Source organism: Cebus imitator, unplaced genomic scaffold (genome assembly GCF_001604975.1).
Source record: "Cebus imitator isolate Cc_AM_T3 unplaced genomic scaffold, Cebus_imitator-1.0 Scaffold21, whole genome shotgun sequence".
NCBI classification, from domain to species: domain Eukaryota; kingdom Metazoa; phylum Chordata; class Mammalia; order Primates; family Cebidae; genus Cebus; species Cebus imitator.
Genome location: NW_016107336.1, coordinates 7,599,272 through 7,618,556, shown reverse-complemented (window position 1 = coordinate 7,618,556; position 19,285 = coordinate 7,599,272). Strand labels below are relative to the sequence as shown.

The 19,285-nt window shown below is 40.5% G+C and overlaps 1 protein-coding gene across 2 annotated transcripts in view; it reads left to right on the top strand.

Moving 5' to 3' along the window:
- OSBPL10 (oxysterol binding protein like 10) overlaps positions 1–19,285 on the top strand; it is a 338,334-nt gene that overhangs the window by 152,501 nt on the left and 166,548 nt on the right. The window contains exon 4 of one of the 2 annotated variants that reach the window (XM_017521674.2): positions 11,116–11,307. The exons of the other annotated variant lie outside the window; for it this stretch is intronic. Within the exon in view, the coding sequence (XP_017377163.1) occupies positions 11,116–11,307 (192 nt within the window). The remainder of the gene's footprint in view (positions 1–11,115; positions 11,308–19,285) is intronic. 2 annotated transcript variants of the gene reach the window in all.

Sequence of the window (19,285 nt, the reverse complement as noted above, 5' to 3'; positions counted from 1 at the left end):
AGATCGCGCCACTGCACTCCAGCCTGGGTGACAGAGCGAGCCTCTTTCTCCAAAAAAGAAAAAAAAAAAAAAAAAAAAAAAAGGAAGAAACCTACAGGAGAAAAGAGGAAACCAAATATGAAGAGCTTCTGGGCAAATGCAGTGTTTTTAGGAAAATTGCCTCATGGATGCCCAGGTTATAAGGTTTCTGTAGCTTCCTGTGGCTACCACTGTATGTGGGTTAGTAAGCTGCTGTCTAGCCAGACCCCCCATGCTATCAGCAGATCTTGCGTTTTTATCTTAACTCCATCAGCAATACCAAGCTTGGAATAGTAATTAGTGCAATTTATTCCACAGCTCCTGTAGGAGTCTGCACGAGGTTCGGGCATGTTGATGATGTCGTGATTTAATTTTTTTAGCATGAAGCATTTTGAAACACAAGTAGGCGTGCCCTTTTGAGCTTGGCATTTTTGTGCCTGAGCATTTGAGAAGGAGATAATGATCTCTTAGTAGACAGGAGTGCTCTGTCAGAGATGAGTTATTGATTTAAGAATAATCAAATTTGCTTCTTGAAATGTTCTTAGAATGACATTGGACTTCTCATCCCGTGGCTGTTTTGACCCATGTGTAGGAGACAGAAGTCTAAACATAAAATAGGAGCCCTGGTCCCCATGTTCTGGAGTGATCGTTTATAGAATTCCTCAGCAAGCAGTTGCCTTTTGTTCTGTGATTCATTTCTGGCATAAAGTATCTTCTGGGTCTATTACAATGAGCCGTGAGAAGACATAGAGCATAGAATAAATCATGAAACGCCCATCTTCAGGGCAGTAGTACTACAATTTTACGATGAAAATTATCCAGCTGAGATGATCCGTTTCATGTAGACATAAGTAAATTGTATGCAAATTAACTATTTAATACCTGAATATGACCCTGGGGAGAAAGCTTATTGAAATCCATTCTCCCAATTGGCTTGTCATTCTCCCTGTCTGCGTCAGCCTTACGTGACACCAGGCATCTGGCTTGCCTGGCAGTTTTCTGTGATTTCTAATTCAGGAACTGGTCTCCCCGATCCTCACCTGTCTGACCTCAACCCCGAATCACTCTACACTCACTTCTACCTCTGCCACACTGCTCATCTTGCTCAAACACACCAAGTGGACTCTCGCCCCAGGGCCTTTGTGTCTGTTGAGATTCTTTGCAGAATGCTCTTCCCCTGATACCTGGCTTGCTCCTTTACTTCGTTTACATCGATAATCGAACGTTACCTTCTCACGAAGCCTTCTCTGGCCACCTATCTAAAGTTGGTAAACCTCAAGTTTTTTTTTTTCTTTTTTTCTATGCCTGCTTTATATTTTATCTATCTTTTTAGGGGGCGGTGGGTGGGGAGGACCTCTTTCTCTCACCAGGATGTCATTTCCATGAGGACTGGAATATTTGTTTTGCTCGTTGTTGTACTCTGTTCCTTAGAGCAGTGCCTGACACATAGTAGATGTTCATTAAATACTTGTTCAATCTCTGAGTAATGTGAGTTGGCTGATGTTGTACCAGGTTGCTTTTTGGCCATTTCGCGTTTGTGTATGGTAAGTGTGGTGGTAGTTATGTCTTTTCCAGACTCTTCTGCCTATTTGGAAAGGGAGATGTGACGATATTTTTAAAATCAGGTTTTCGGGGAAGAGGCAGTGGTTTAACCAGTGATTAAACTTGAGGTTGGGGGGATGTATTGCTCGTTATTTACCGCATTTATAGCTTTTGCAAGGTGAGGCCCTGTGTCAAGTTCAAAAGAATGCACCATGGCTGGTTAGACATAGTCTCTGGCCTGGGAAAGGCCATTCTCTAGGGGAAGCAGTAAGCTGTGGGGACAGATGACCCCTGAGTAACACATGCTAAGTGCTATGCATGGCATGGTCCCCATTTTGTTTTTGACATCTGTATCCATACTGTCCATCAAACATTACTCCTGTTACGAATAATTAATTAAAAACCATATCGATGGCCGGGTGCGGTGGCTCAAGCCTATAATCCCAGCACTTTGGGAGGCCGAGGCGGGTGGATCACAAGGTTAAGAGATCGAGACCATCCTGGTCAACATGGTGAAACCCCGTCTCTACTAAAAATGCAAAAAATTAGCTGGGCATGGTGGCGCGTGCCTGTAGTCCCAGCTACTCAGGAGGCTGAGGCAGGAGAATTGCTTGAACCCAGGAGGCGGAGGTTGCGGTGAGCCGTGATCGCGCCATTGCACTCCAGCCTGGGTAACAAGAGTGAAACTCCGTCTCAAAAAAAAAAAAAACAAAAAGAAAACCAAAAAAAACAAAACCATATCGACAATTTAAAGTATTAGCTCCACGTGGATTAGCCCTAATGAGCTCATTGTTTAAGTACCTGAGAATTAGTATGCTATATTGGACTTTGATATTAAAAAGTAATTTTTTTCCCAAGATGCTAACTCAGCTCCTGGTTATGATGTTCCGTAGAGAGTTGTGGGACTTTTTTGGACCTCAGTTGAAGGGAGCTGAGTGAATTGCCTCAAGTGAGGCAGGGAACCCTGTGTCCTTATCACCTTCCAAGCCCCCACCTCCTAATAGCATTGCTTTGGGGTTAGGATTTCAATATATGAGCTTTTACTGGGGGGAGGGGACACAGATATTTGGACCTAATATGCATATATATGTATGTGTTTATATGTGTGCGTATTTCCATTGTAGCTTTGTTAATATTTGTATCTGGTTAGGTGAGTTCTTCCCTTTTGCTCTCCTTTTCAAAATTAACTTGACCTTTCATGAAGCTTTATTCTTCCATTTACATATTAGAATAAATTTGTTGAGTTGCTCAAAAAAATCCTGGTGGAATTTTAATGAAAATTATTATAAAGCAAATTAGGGAGAACTGACGTCTCTATAACATTAAGTTGACTCATCCTTTACCTTGTATGTGTATTTCTATTTTCTCAATTCTGCACTGATTTCTTTTCATGGTTTAAAATTTTTTTTCTTTATAAAGGTCTTGTGTACTCCCTGTTGGGTTAATATCTGTACATCGTAGTTTTTATTGCTATTGTGAATGATCTTATTTTCTATTTTCTGATTGGTTATTGTTGATATGAAGGAATGCTATTGGTTTTTCTAAATTCATTATGTATCTGGCAACATTGTGAGATTTTTTTCTTTTTTAAATAAAACAGTCATGACTAGGCACGGTGGCTCACACCTGTAATCCCTACTGAGGTAGGCGGATCATGAGGTCAGGAGTTTGAGACCAGCCTGGCCAATATGGTGAAACCCTGTCTCTACTAAAAAATACAAAAACTAGCCAGGTGTGGTGGTGCGTGCCTGTAGTCCGAGCTACTCAGGAGGCTGAGGCAGGAGAATCGCTTGAACCCGGGAGGCAGAGGTTGCAGTGAGCCAAGATCGCGCCACTGCACTCCAGCCTGGGTGACAGAGTGAAACTCCATCTCTCTCCCAAAAAAAAAGGCACATCTACAGTGATTGTTTTCTTGTGTTATTTTGTTGGCTAGTGCTTCCAGTAAACAGTGGTAGTGGAATTCTTGTTTCTGATATTAAAAGGAATGAAGCTAATTCAAAAAAAATTAAATATGGATACTGTAACTTTTTGGTTTGTAACTTAATTATGAACATTTCTTATTTCTTTTCAGATTTCTTTTCTCTATTAAAATGGCAATTCGTCATTTAAAGATCTCTGTGTTATGTTACTTTGTGTGTGTATACACACACACACACACACACACACACACACATAGTATATATAATAGATATATAATTTTACATATATATGAAATAAAATTATTTTCCTTAGGGATCTGCAATTCTAGGCATATAACACACAATTGCCCTGCTTTCAAAGGAGTGTTGTATGTTTATTTTTATGACGATAGGTGATTAAATTGAAGTTTTGGGTAAGAAGAAAGATGAAAATGTGTAACAGTTATTAGCTTTCCTCCTTTCTATCAACTGTTTTAAAGTCTGTCATGTGTTAAATACTATTTTGGAGGCTGAGGTCCTTATTTAATTGAGAAGACCCAGCTAGAGTGGCTGAGTCTCTAATGAGGTGTTTTCTGAATTGAGTCTTGAATGAGATTTATAATTTGGGCCCGAGTTGTGTATGATTCATTTACCTTTTGGGGGATGTAGACTTTAGATCTATAAAAGGAAAGGACTAGACTAGAATTATGTCTGAGATTCCATCTAGCTCTAAAATTGCATAGCTCCAAAGCATGAGAAACGCAGCGAATTGAGCTTGGTCATCAGAAAGAGAGAGTCATGTTTTCAGAATAAAGCATCCAAAAAGAGTCTTGGTACTTGGAATTACAAGGCCCCAAGCAAATGGTGTGGACAGAGGATGCAAAGCGGAGAAGGTGGAAGGTTTTGAAATCACACTTGACACCCCTGGGTGGACCCGTGGGAAGCGGAGAGAAAAGGGTGGTGTGCGCTAAGGAGGTCAGGTGCACAGGATAGCTGCGTTCAGTTGAGTTGAGACCTTCAAGTTTGCCCTGGAGATTGGCTGGGGATTCTAGAACAGTTGATCTAACTGTTAAAGAAGAATCAGCAGGATTCTTTATTGGCAGGGGGTAGGAGGGGTTTTGAGGACGGGGGTTTAATGATTGGGGGATGGGAGGAGTTGAAAATGATGGAGAGGTAAAAAGCTTAAAAATGTCAGATTTTGTTCCTCACTATTTGCAGGAAATGAAATATATGCATTTGCTTGTGACAGTTTTTCAGAAATCTGGCATTTCCATGCATACTTATAGATTCAGGACAGTATGTTTAGAAGGAGGCTAGAGACTTTGTCTCTGGAAGAACCACAATTTTTCATTTGCATACACATCTGTGTGCATTCATATTGCTGTTTGAGAGGGTATTGGTATAAAGTTAGTAAAAAATGTTTAAGATTTATTAAGAATTTGAAGATGGCCATGGAAGAAATTTTCTTTGCCTGGTGACTTAACGTTGAAACTGTATTTCTGGATGAAAACAGGAATTTGGAAAAGTAGAGTGAGCTGGGACGATTTTGAAAAGCTAATCATGGAAATGAACTTGGAAAATTTCCCAGTTTTAAGAATCTTATTTCTACTTTAGGTTTGTTTTAAGCTTGAAAGAATTGACAATTTAAAAACAAAAACACAGCAGTGCAAATGAGGAGGTCAACATAAAGCTATTAAGGACAATACTGTAATTCATTTAAAAAACAGTTCACATTTTATTCTGTTGTTGACTATCAGGAAAATGAAATTCCAAATAATTTTCAGGCCCTCAATATACTATTTTAAAAATTGTTTGGCTTTTTCTTTTTTGTTGATTTTGAGGTACATTTGCTTTTAGAGGAGGAGGATTTTTATGCTTAGCTTTTACCTATTTAGATATGGCAGAATTTTTTTTTAGAGGAAGAGAAGAAATAAAATGGTTTTAGTTGGTTAAATTTGTTCTTCAAAATACATTATCAGACTTGTTTGATTTTTCTGCTTCCCTTGGGCTTTTTTTTTTTTTTTTCTGAAATTGAGTATCTTTTTTTCCTCCTTGCTATGAAGGATTTCAAGGAAGTGAGGAAAATATGTTTCAAAGTAAATGTCATTTGAATGTTGTTACAATTAGTTGATGCTCAGATTTTTCACATCAGAAAAATTTTCTACAGAAGTGACTGCCCCAAATGTCTATTTGAGATCTTAAACACTTTTTATCCCTTTCCTTCTTTTAATTCTAGTTCAGTGATTACAAACTTTTGATACATGTCTCAAGAGGTTTTTAGGACCAGCTGATCTTTTCTATTTGCAATTTTTCTTTTCTTTTCTTTTTAGACGGAGTCTCACTCTGTCACCCAGGCTGGAGTGCAATGGTGCGATCTCGGCTCACTGCAACCTCTACCTCCCAGGTTCAAGTGATTCTCCTGCCTCAGCCTCCCGAGCAGCTGGGACTACAGGACCGCGCCACCACACTCAGCTAATTTTTGTATTTTTAGTAGAGACAGGGTTTCACCATGTTGGCCAGGCTGGTCTCGATCTCTTGACCTCGTGATCCTCCCTCCTTGGCCTCCGAAAGTGCTGGGATTACAGGGGTGAGCCACCATGCCCAGCCAGTTTGGCACTTTTCTATTTGGAACAGGTGGGTTTCTGAAAATGTGAAATTACATTTTAGGTGCTTTTGTTTTTCTCTGAAGCAGGTGGTTTTTCAGTAATTAGGATGACTGTCTTTATAAAGTTAAGCCTTAAGACTGTGACTACTTAAGATACCAAGGACCAAAATGGCCATATAGTTCATTCAGGGACCGTTTAACAACCATTCACCTATAATGAGGCTTGAAGGCCTCATTTTATTAATTTATTAATGATATTTATTGCATACTTTCTATATGATACATGCTTTATGTGTCTTTTGTCATATTCTCCAACAATCCAGTGAAGTAGGTAATATTAACCTTTAGAAAGGAAGACACCTACATTTACCTGGTTACACAGCTTGCAAGTGGGAGAGCCCAGATTTGAACTCAGGCAGTTGACTTGAGCAGGGGTGCTCTTAACCACTCCCCACACTGTCCACAGTACTGGGCTGGTACAGAGCCCTTAGATGGTCCAGTGTTTCTCGCTCTAAGCTTTCTCACACTAGACTTCTGTTTCCCAGGCTTGTTGCCCGATTACCTTGATTGGGCAGATTTTTTCTAGAGATTCCTCTCCTTTTCCAAGCATGCCTTTCCTAAATGCCAGTTTTGGTCAGTAGATAGAGGATGTGTGTTTTGTCTTCTCTTTGCAACCTTGGGAAATTTAGGAATCATTCAGTGAGAATGTATGGAAAGACGAAGAGGCCTGTGTGATTGTGTGCAGATACCTGGACGGGCTTGAGCATGAGCGCTTGGGTCTCACCTGCTCCCACCCTCTTTTTTTGCTGTCACCCCCTCATCAGCCAGGTGCTTATGAAGTGAGGGGACCCAGGGAGTAGCCAATGAGCACTGATGGTTGTGCGAAGGGACAGTTCTCCTAAGCAAAGGATGAAGAAACTTACTCTCGACTCAGAATTTTTCACAGCCGGCACATTTGGTGTTTCTGGTCGCCCCCGTTGAAGTAAATATTTGGAACAGAAACCTGCAATGTTGTTTCTCAGACTCTGCTAATATTTTATATGAGTAGTGAAGATAGGTTTTTGTGACACTGAAGCATAACTTTGAAACAAAACCTGGAGATGGTAGGCAGGCTGCCTTCTAAAAAGACAGCCTGCTCATTTATAGTGGTTGCAATTTGCTGCCTTTTCTCACTTGTTCTTGTAATGATTACCTGTGGGGTTTACCAGGAGTCAGACGTTTTTGCTCATGTTTATCCTGAGATAAGGCCTGGGTATGAATTACACCATGAGAATCCCCAGTTAATGGAAAAGTAAAGGTTTCTTGAGTCAAATTTACTGCTTGCAAATTCAAATGACAGCCATTAAGTAATGATCATGGGGTTAGACATCCACAGTGGAATGATTTGGCTCTTGGGTGAATTTTTTGATTTATTGCCATTCATGTTGATACTGTTACAGGCAAAGGTGAGAGCTGTCTTCCTCTCTTATTCTGATGTGTCCTAATTTCTACTCAGAATTAGAAGAGAGAGCACGCGTGCACAAGAGAGAGAGAGAGCGCAAGAGAGCGAGTGTGTGTGTGTGTGTGTGTGTGTGTGTATGTGTGTGTGTATGTGTGTGTGTGTGTGTTTCCCTACAGTCTTGCTATTTAATGACTGACCCTGTAAATATTTAATTATGTTTTGGGCTTCTGAGCAGTCTGACCCTATAGACTGCTTATGATTTTGTGCTAAGCAACTTCTTAACATTTTAAAAATCCATAAGGCTTTCATCGTTCAAGTTTTCAGTGATTTTAAGAAAGAAACTTTGTCTATGTCACCTCTGCATGTCAGGCACTGCACTAAGCATTTTCTATACATAATCTAATTTAAACTTCATGATGGCTTTTAAGGGTCAATATTATTATTTCTCTTTTTAAAGATTAGGAAATGGATGCTTAATGAGAAGGCTTAAATAACTCACCCCTTGGAAAGAACAGGGGTTTGGTAGGGGAGGAATGGGGATACAGGTGTGTAAATGAAGAAGGAAACTTACCTGTCTGGCTTCAAAGCCCAGTGAAAAAAATCTGCCTTTTCCTGGATTGGAATAAGCCTCGCTGATGCCAGAATGTATTTCAGTGGACTCTTTAATACTTAGGCAAATTTACTGTTATTAAAGAAATATCCTCTTTCTCCCTTTAGTCTCCACGTGAAAAGATTGAAGCTGACAGTAGATGACTATTGTAGTTCATTGTGATCAAGATATATAGTTCTTAGACCACACATTTCTCCAATTACCTACCATATGGCTATTCCCCATCTTTATCTGCATTCCAATTCATTATGTCCAAGTCACATCCAGAGAAACTTTACAAGCGACTGTGGTATTTCAAGGTAAACCAAAGTTCTGATTTCTACCCTGGCTCCCACCCACTCCTGTATCCCCTGGTGATCTGTAAAATGACGGATCATTAATTTAGCAGTTTTTAGAGCTGTGCCTGTTAGCCGTGTCCTGAGGCTAAGGCTGCCTTGGATATCCAGACTATTGGGTTGCTATGTAGTGTGCTGCCTTGCCTCTGAAGCTTCCCAAAGCTACGGAGGCTTCAGGTTCTTCTCCCTCGGAACATCCTGGCTCGATGAGCGGAGCTCACTTCTTTGACATTTTTTGGCTGGATTGCGAAGTTAGCCCTTATTATGCACCGTCTTGTAAGTGTGCATCTGTGTGTGTTTTCCTCTGTCTGTCTCTGTCTATGTGCATCTTATAGCCCAAGCAACATTATAAGTGTCTATGGTGAAAAACTGTCTCATACATTTTGTTTCTTCCTGACACTACACAGTAGATTTTTCCCTAGGCACATAGTAGGTATTCAGTAAATGTTTGAACTATAGAAACTAGATGATTTCCACATTATCTAACTGCCTTTTCTCAAGCTGAAATGAAGTATAGGAACAATTAGAATGTAAATTTTATGCAGAATTACAACATTTTCTTTTTTTCTTTCTTTTTTTTTTTTTTTTTGTCGCACAGGCTGGAGTGTAGTGGTGCGATCTCAGCTCACTGCAACCTCCGCCTCCTAGGTTCAAGCGATTCTCTTTCTTCAGCCTCCTGAGTAGCTGGGATTACAGGCGTGTGCCACCACGCCCAGCTAATTTTTATATTTTTAGTAGAGACGGGATTTCAACATCTTGGCCAGGCTGGTCTCGAACTCCCGACCTTGTGATCCACCCGCCTTGGCCTCCCAAAGTGCTAGGATTACAGGCGTGAGCCACCGCAGCCGGCTCTAAAATGTTTTCAATAGGGAATACCATAGTTCAAAGTGAAAGAATATAAAAGGTATGCAGTGGAAAAAATCCTGTTCTCTGTTTTTACTCTTTCATTCTCTGTTTCTCCACAAATAAGATGCCGCTTTATAGTTTTATATGTATCCTTTCACAGTATGTTTGTTTCAAACAGATGATTTTCAACAAGTTTTAAATAAATAACAAATACTTACCTCATGTTGGAAAATGCTGTACTTTGCATACTATAGAACAATCATGTGCCTTCCTTTACTTAACTATATAGCTGAGAGGTATTTCCAGATTAATTCACAGAGACCTCTCTCATTATTCTCTCATAGCTTGGTAGTATTCCATGACATAGATGTAAACTAATTTATTGAACGTGTCCCATGCTGATGGATATTTGGGTTGTGTTCTGTCCTTTGCCATCAAACATGCAGTGACTTAACAGGGACATGTGGTATTTCACCTGGCTTCAGGTATGTCTGGAGGATTCATTCCCAGATGGGGGATTGCTGGAGCTGGGGGAGGTGCATTTGTGTCTGTGACAGGTCTGCCAATTGCTGTCCTCAGGGTTTTGCCACCTTTTTTACTTCCACAGACTCATTTCTCTGTGGCCCTGTTGACAGACTGTGTACTCAGATTTTTGAATTTTTGCCAATCTGTTGGGTGAACGATGGTTATCTAAAGTAGGTTGAATTTACGTTTGTCTTCTGAGTACAGTTGGACTCATTTTCCTACGGGTGAATAGCCATTTATATCTCTTTTTTTGTGAGCTTCTTCATACCTTGCCCCCTTTTAATAATTATTTCCAGCTCTGCATTTTTTCCTAGTTTATAGTTTGGCTCTGCTGGTGGTCGTAGTGGGGTATTTGCTTGGTCTGTTTGTTTCCTTTACAGAAGTTTCCAATTTTTAGGTAATCAGATTTATTAAGCTTTTCTTTTATAGTTTTTGAATTTCAGAGTGTTAGACCTTTCCTACCCTGGGGTTGCGTGTTTTCTTCTGGAACTGTTTTTCTTAAATCTTTGATCCATTCGAGGTCTGTGATCTGAGAGATGAATCCAGCTTTGCTATTCAAATGGCTCCCCAGTTATCCCAACATTAATTGAAGAAATCATCTCCACTAAGTTGAGATGCCATCTTTATCATAAACTAGATTGTGATTTGGATCATATGTTATTATAGAACGAAATGTAAACACTGGACTAACAAATGAAGAATAATTGGTGGATAGCTTAATTCATGCATACAGCCGACATTATTAAGTACTTAATAAATTAAACAATTGTGATATGCAGGCCTTGGGGATATAAAGATCATGAAAGCATCTCTTAAGAAAGTAACTGGATAATCAATATAATCTTGATGCAGTGGAATGAGAGCAGCAGAGAGGCTGGGAAAGCCAGGGAGATGCTTCACGGAGCAGAGAACATCATGCTGAGTTTGCAGGTTCAGCAGAGATTGACCAGCCACGGAGGAAAGGCATTCTAGGAGGTAGACAGGTAGAGCTCCGTGAGTGTGCATGGTGTCTGGGTTGGGGAGGGAGGCGGGCAGGATTTTGAATAGTTCTTCATGGCCATAATGTAGGACAGGAGACGCAATTGGAAAAGAAACCAGAAAGGCAGCTAATGGAAGGGCAGTTCAGTGTGTATTTGTGGGATTTGGGCATGCAACGCTCTTATACCTCCCCGTACCTTCATCTCCCTAAAGAGGTGAAAGGGGAATGACAAACAGGTCCAAAATGAATAGAAGCCAACACTTAGTTGTGTTCTGCAGGTCAGTTGTTGAGTTTTGACACTTGTTGCTTATTCTAGAGTGCTCCAAGCTCCCGAAGCCGAAGCCTCACTTTGCTCCCCCATGGAACACCCAATTCTGCGTCTCCCTGTAGCCAGAGACACCTCAGTGTGGGGGCCCCCGGTGTGGTCACAATCACGCATCACAAGTCGCCTGCAGCCGCCCGAAGAGCCAAGAGTCAGTATTCCGGCCAGCTTCACGAAGTCAGAGAGGTAGGCTTTGCTCTCCTACTAGCTTAAGCAGCCCCGGGGCGTTGGGGTCTGTGACCTTTGCTCTACCAACTTCTCTTCCTTTGCGCCGTCTTGATTTATGGAGAAAGGAGCAGCAGCAAACCTCCCAGCCACACTGCTGTGACAGTCCCTCCTGGTTTAAAAAAAAAAATTGTTGCTGGGCACATTGGCGCACGCCTGTAATCCCAGCACTTTGGCAGGCTGAGGCAGGTGGATGACTGGAGGTCAGGAGTTCAAGACCAGCCTTGCCAACATGGTGAAACCCCATCTCTACTAAAAATACAAAAATTTAGCTGAGTGTGGTGGTGCATGCCTGTAACCCAGCTACTGGGGAGATTGAGACAGGAGAATCACTTGAACCTGGGAGGCAGAGGTTGCAGTAAGCCAAGATCGTGCCACTGCACTCCAGCCTGGGCGCCAAGAGTGAAAAAACTCCATCTCAAAAAAAAAAAAAAAAAAAAAAATTAATTGTTTATTTCTTAGGTTAAGCGAGTTGTTAGCAAACCTCTGTCAAAACTCAGCAGAGAAAGCAGGCCTACCAAAATATGGCTGTAAATGGAAATGCAGTTAAATCCACGATCTTAGCAGAGACTAGACCAAACTCCATGGATAATAAGAAAATAACTTTGGGTGTTTTGAAACTCAGAAAGTGTTAGACTTGACGCACGTTCCCTCTATATTCTGCCCTGCTTCACTTTCTTCCTCTCCTCCCCTCCTTCCCGTCATAGACACACTCCAAGGGCAGTGTTGGGTAGCAAAAAGAATTCTGTCCCTGAAGTCAGAAGACTTGTGTAAGAGCTACTCCACCAGCTCCAAACCCCAGTTTCTGTACCTGTAAAATGGAAATAAAATAGGCTTTGCCAAACTTCTTGCGGGAAATAGGAGGATCATTTGTGATAATGAAAACTCTTTAATTGTGCCTTATAAAAGTGACTTGAAGTTACATGTAAATTTTGCTTTTGATGCACTGGGAAGTCATCAGTTTGGGGATCCCAGATCCTTGGTATTCCTGCCATCCTCTGCAGCCGTTATAGGGAACAGACTGTCTATAAATGTTGTTGGTTTTGGTTGTCTACTTCCTTTGAGTGCTGAGGTTTTTTGCTCCACAGCTTACTTGGGTACAGACCAGTTTGTTTTCCTCTTAGAGAAAGTGGCAGGGCTCTTTGTCCATGTCACACAGAATGAGATTCCTCACGGCTGTAATCCTAGCACTTTGGGAGGCTGAGGCGGGTGGATCACTTAGGTCAGTAGTTCAAGACCAGCCTGGCCAACATGGCAAAAACCTGTCTCAATTAAAAATACAAGAAAATTAACTGGACGTGGTGGTACATGCCTGTAATCCCAGCCACTGGGGAGACTGAGGCAAGAGAATCACTTGAACCTGGGAGACAGAGGTTGCAGTGAGCCGAGATGGTGCCATTGCAGGATCTTGCTGCTGCCTGAGTTAGCATGCATCTTGCTTTAGTTTTTAAATGTCACAAGCCAGGTAGTGCTCTGTTCGCTGACTATCTTGGTTCTGAATCTGGCTCAGGAAGGACAATCTAAAATCAGAATCAAATCTGTAGATGCATATGAAAGACAATTTTTTTCTTAAAATATTTTACATGTATATACTGTCTCGCCTAATAAAGAAGTACAGAGTTAGAATTCTATTGGAATTTTCAGGTTAAATGCCCACTTTGAAATAGTCACCCTGATGTGTTAAAAAGAAAAAGTGGGCCGGGCACGGTGGCTCATGCCTGTAATCCCAGCACTTAGGGAGGCCAAGGTGGGTAGATCACTTGAGGTCAGGAGTTCGAGACCAGCCTGGCCAACATGGTAAAACCCTGTCTCTACTAATAACACAAAAATTAGCTGGGCATGGTGGCAGGTGACTGTAGTCCCAGCTACTTAGGTGGCTGAGGCAGGATAATCACTTGAATCCAGGAGGCAAAGGCTGCAGTGAGCCGAGATTGCCCCATGGCGCTCCAGCCCGGGCAGCAGAGCAAGACTGTCTCAGAAAAAAGGAAAAGTGGCTGTTAGCTTAATTGTGTTACATGAGTTGATATGATGAATGATTGTGCACAGGTATATATTTCTTTTCATTTTTCTTAGCACCTTTTCAAAACATCGTATAATGGAAAATTTTCAAATATATGCAAAATAAAATGGTAATGTAGCTCTATATCCATCACCTCACTTCAACGATTCCAACTTTCCGCTGTTCTTGTTTTATCTGTTTTTATTTCCCCCACCACTTTATTTTTCTTACTAGAATATTTTAAAGAATAGTTAAGTGTATCATTTTATCATTGCCAGTTAATGTAATGGTATTTATCTAACAGGAACGTTTTCTAAAACTTAACTATGATACCATCGTTTTACTTTTATGTAGACCTCATTGCAGGCTATTTTACAACTCCTTTGAGACTGCAACCTTGAACAAAGGCAGTTGAAAGTTTATGGTAGTTTCTGAATTTTCTTTCTTGTATTTTATAACGAGCCTCTGTAGACTTACTGTTATAAGTGATGATAGGAAACCTGTTTTTTTTTTTTTTTTAAATGTGGGACTTGTGTGTAGTAAGCAGTGACCTAAATAAAAAGTTGAGGTTCGTTAGCATGATTAATTAGTAGCATTTGATTCAACAGAATCTTTTCTACCTCCATTGAAAAAGAATTCCAATTTTTAAAAGAATAAAAGTATGGCTTTTATGCATGGGTGTACAAAGAAGTTTATATAAAGTCTGTAATGCAAGCGTATATTACAAACAAGTATAAAGAAAATTAAAATTACCTATAATTCTCTCTCTCTACAGATAACCACTGGTAACCTTTCAATGAATTTACTTTTGAATTTTTTCCCCTGTATATTACAGATGTAGATGTGTAAAAATCTATATGGAGTAATCTAGAGTTTTGTAAATGAATACATACATGCTGTTTTTCTTTATCATATTGTTTTTTTTCTCTGTTATCTGTCTATTGGGAAAGCTATTGAAATTTCCCTTGGAGTTTCATGGTGTGAAAAATAATTAGGTGAAGCCAGGTCCGGTGGCATAGACCTGTAATTCCAGCTCCCTGGGAGGCTGAGAAGGGAGGATTGCTTGAGGCCAGGAGTTCAAGACCAGCCTGGGCAACAAAGCAAGACCCCATTTCAAAAAGAAAAAGGAAACAGTAGGTGAAATGCCTCTATAGCCATTTGGTTTGGTTTTGTACTCCTGGGTGACAGTATATTTCTTCAGGTGATTGCTTTTTGTATACTGATAACTTTTGGTACTCAAAACTTAAGTAAGATTGTTGAGATACAAGTGCCAACATTGGCAGTTGAGAGAATTTTAGGGTGCCGGGCCCCTTTAGAAAGAGTTTAAAGTTGCAGTCCTCAGACACCACGTGCACCTTCACTCCGAGTAGGGGACGGGTAGCTGTCCTGTGGCATCTGTCATTTCGTGATGTGGACAGGTCCACCGGGGAAATTTCACTCTTACCGGAAAGTTCTGCAGTTATTAGTTTCAGAGCATAAAGGCCTCTGCTTTAAGATTCCACTGTATTTATCTCTAAAATAACTAGAAGAAAATGGAATAGCATTTTTAACCCCGCTGTACAGGGAAGATAAACTTACAACCAGGGAGGCAACGGAGAAAATCATCATACACAAGACAGATGTGCCTGAATATCAGGGGAATAAAAGAGGAATAGCCCAGCCGAAGGCAATGGAATAAATTTTAAATGGAATGCAACAGCATGGGTGAAAATAATGGGATGGTTTAAAAGATTAAATGCTTATCATCCAAAATATAAAGAATCGAGATACCAAAGTTTGGAGGCCAACATCCTCTCAGGAAGTGGTTAGGAGAGAGGAGTACAGGGAATTTGAGGGACAGTGTCACCATGAGGAACAGACATAGCCCCTCTAGCAGGTGAAGAAATGAGAGTTAAGGCAACTGTTTGGGAAATTATCAGACTTAATTATAGCCCGTTATTGGTTGGTGTGTTAAGAAATGTCCACTGCACTGCAGATTGTCTGTTTGCTACCATCCGGTGATGGATCATAAGAATGAAACATAAACTGCATTGCCAGTGACCCATAAATTCCCTGCTGAGAACCGTACCTGTGGGAGCAATTTATGGAGCTGGGGCTAGGAGGAAGAAAATTAATTTGGATAAAGCTCTTCATACTAATAAAGGCATAGATTCAATACAAGGCATTAAGGGAATCACTAAACAATAATACATTTTAGATTCTGAATTACTATATAGGACTTTAAGATAAGAGTCATGTCGATATTATTACTACATGGACAGGTATGCATGAAATGAGTAGGAAAATTAGCATACAGAATAATATATAATAATACATTATATAATTATATAATGTATATATGATATATAATATCTATTATATGATATATAATTATATAACGTATATATGATATATAATATCTATTATATGATATATAATTATATAACGTATATATGATATATAATATATATACATTCATCTTAATAAGCTCCAGAAGTTGTCTAAAACTCTGGTTCCCAGAATTTTGGATTTTACTTGCAAACTAAGTTTCAGAAATAGAATTTTGGAAGCAACATAGTATTGCCATTTAAAAATTTACCCAGAAAGGACATTTGGAAAGTATAGTCATAATCTCTGGTTTCCACTATCTCATAAAAACATCTTAATGCCTCCAAAGGAATACAGCCTCAGAATAAAGGGTCATTCATTGCATTGAATGAGAAGTTTTATGGAGCCGGGCGCAGTGACTCACGCCTGTAATCCCAGCACTTTAGGAGGCGAGGTGGGAGGATTGCTTGAGTTCGAGGGTTCAAGACCAGCCCTGGCAATACAGATTCCATTTCAACAAAAAATTAAAAGATTTGCAGGATGTGGTGGGTGGTGCCTGTTGTCCCAGCCACTTGGGAGGCTGAAGTGGGAGGATCGCTCAAGCCCCGGTGTTTGAAGTTGGCATGAGCAATGATTGCACCACTGCACTCCAGCCTAGGTGACTGCTCAAGGCTCTGTCCCCCCCGCCCAAAAAAAAAATCTTGGACTGGAAGAGACTTCCTCATGGATTGATTCTGGCCTGTACGTCTATGTTTCCAATTTGTCTTCCCCATTGCCATTGTCACTGTCTTAATTCATGCCTTTTTCTATCTCCAGAGAAACCACCTTCCTAAATGGAAACATTTGATCACATCACCTTTCTATTATGAAAACAAACAAAAAAAACCCCCAAACCTTTTTGATTTCCCACTGTCCATAGGATAAAGGTCAAATTCTCCTGGGTGGTCCAGGTCTTTCTACCTTTTAAATGTGCCTACTAGAAAACATAAAGTCATGTGTGTCTCACATCTGTGACTTGGCTTATATTTCTCTGGGACAGCACTGCCCTAGACTGCGAGCTTGCTTACTCACCCACTCCTACCTTCCTTCTGCAGGTATTAATTGAGCACCTTCTATGTGCTAGACCATGGATATCTATGCTAAAGGTAATGTCTTACTCATCTTTGCATCTTTCAGTCCTTGCACAATCGCTAGGCATACCGGATGAACAGATTGATATAAGGACTCATTCTTTAGCTGTTAGAGCTCTTTTAAATTGGCGTATGGAGGTATTCAAGGATTGCTTAGGTCACTATATGGGTTGAATGTGAGAGAGGAGAGCTGGCAGTTGTTGAGGGTTGTCAGGTGCTCATTTCATCTTCTCTGACTGATAGCATTGGGTGAGTGTACATCTAGATGACTCTGCAACCATGGGGAGAAGTGATGATAGTATAAGCCTCTTACTGTGCCACTGGAATTGTTTTATAAATAGAATCTAGTATATTTTAAAAAATTAATTTGATCCCCTCAGTTATTTAAGCATATGATGATTGAAATGTATGGTATTTATTGTATATTTTTTCTGTTTTAACTTTTGTTTTTAGAGTTGGGGGTCTCAGTCTGTGGCAGGGTGGAGTGTAGTGGACAGTCATGTCTCATTGCAACCTCCAACTCCTGGGATTAAGCAATCTTCCTGCCGTAGCCTCCTGAGTAGCTAGGAGTATAGGCACATGCCATTATACCTGGCTAAGTTTGTAAAAAGTTTTTTTTTGTAAATATGGGTCTTGCTATGTTGCCATAGACCCCATACTATCGTCACTTCTCCCCATGGTCACAGAGGCATCTAGATGTACACTCACCCAATGCTATCAGTCAGAGAAGATGAAATGAGCACCTGACAACCCTCAACAACTGCTAGGTCTCCTCTCTCACATTCAATCCATATAGTTACCTAAGCAATCCTTGATTCTTCTGCTTTGGCCTCCCAAAGTGCTGGGATTATGGGGGTGAGCCACTGCACCTCACCTTTAACTTTTGTATGTCTAGTTATTACGTTTTGTTTTGAGACCAAGTCTTGCTCTGTTGCCCAGGCTGGAGTGCAGTGGCACGATCTTGGCTCACTGCAACCTCTGCCTCCCGGGTTCAAGTGATTCTCCTGCCTCAGCCTCCCTAGCAGCTGGGACTACAGGCACAAGCCACCACACTCGGCTAATTTTTTTTTTTTTTTGTATTTTTAGTAGAGGCAGGGTTTCACCATGTTGGCCAAGATGGTCTAGATCTCTTGACCTTGTAATCCACCCACCTTGGCCTCCCAAAGTGCTGGGATTACAGGCGTGAGCCACCATGCCCAGCCTACAATAGTTTTTAATGCAGTTCACACTTGAATAGACACAAGTTCAGTTGGTACAAGTACAACGTGATTTTAATAAAATTCTTCCTTGTTAGATGTTTTCTGAAGAAATACAACCCTACTACTCATTTATACCGAATGCTTTTCTCTTCAGTTGTGACATTTGAGACCAAAAAGCCACACTTAATCCGGTAGGGAGGCTTTGTCTGGATTCGTAGCATGATGGGGGAAAAGGTGGGTGTTGAACTGGGTGTGTGCGAAGCCCAAATATAGATTTAGTTAAGCATGCTGTGAAAATGTATAAACAAATAGGAATTATCCTTGTTAGAAACTCTTTTTATTGTTGACTTTTGCTTCCAAGCGCACACTCTTCTGACAGAGAAAAGCCGTTTGCCGCACTGGTTTACTGGGTTGAGGCTTCGTAATTTAATATGATTTTAAAGAAACCTTTTACAGAGTCTGATATGTGGAGGAGATGTGTGTTTATGTCATCTCACCTATGTGAATTTGTATGTTTCTTCATGTAATTGCAATGTCATATTTACTTCACATACGTTAGAGAAGACCCTTTAATGAAGTTGCCTTCTTTATAATTGGATGCGAACTCAGTATCTTCTCCTTTCAGGATGATTTGGTGTGATCTTGGTACAGGTGGATACAGTAGATGCCTGGTTAGAAACCTTGATTCATGTACAGCCTTTTTTTTTTGGTTGTTTGTTTTTGTTGTTGTTTGTTTTTTTGAGGCAGAGTTTCGCTTTTGTTGCCCAGGCTGGAGTGCAATGGCACGATCTCAGCTCACCACAACCTCCGTGTCCCAGGTTCAAGAGATTGTCCTGCCTCAGCCTCCCGAGTAGCTAGGATTACAGGAGTGCAACACCTCACCCAGCTAACTTTGTATTTTTAGTAGAGACGGGTTCTCTCCATGTTAGTCAGGCTGCTCTTGAACTCCTGACCTCAGGTGATCCACCTACCTTGGCTTCCCAAAGTGCTAGGATTACAGGTGTGAGTCACTGCACCTGGCCTATAGCCTTTGTGATGGAAGCAGTAACTGTAAATTATCACCCTAACACATTTGATTAGCTGATCAATTTTAAGATAGTGATCTATGCTGGCAGCATTGAATATGGACCATCCCATCAATGACATTTTTAAAAATAATCATTCAAATTCAGTTTAGGGTGTAAAGTGAATTTATCCTTTGTGTGAACAGAATGATTATTTTAAAAAATGTCCTAAATTAATTTTCCTGTGTACTTTTTGGATAAATGATGACAAGTAACCATAAATTTTTTTTTTTTTTTTTT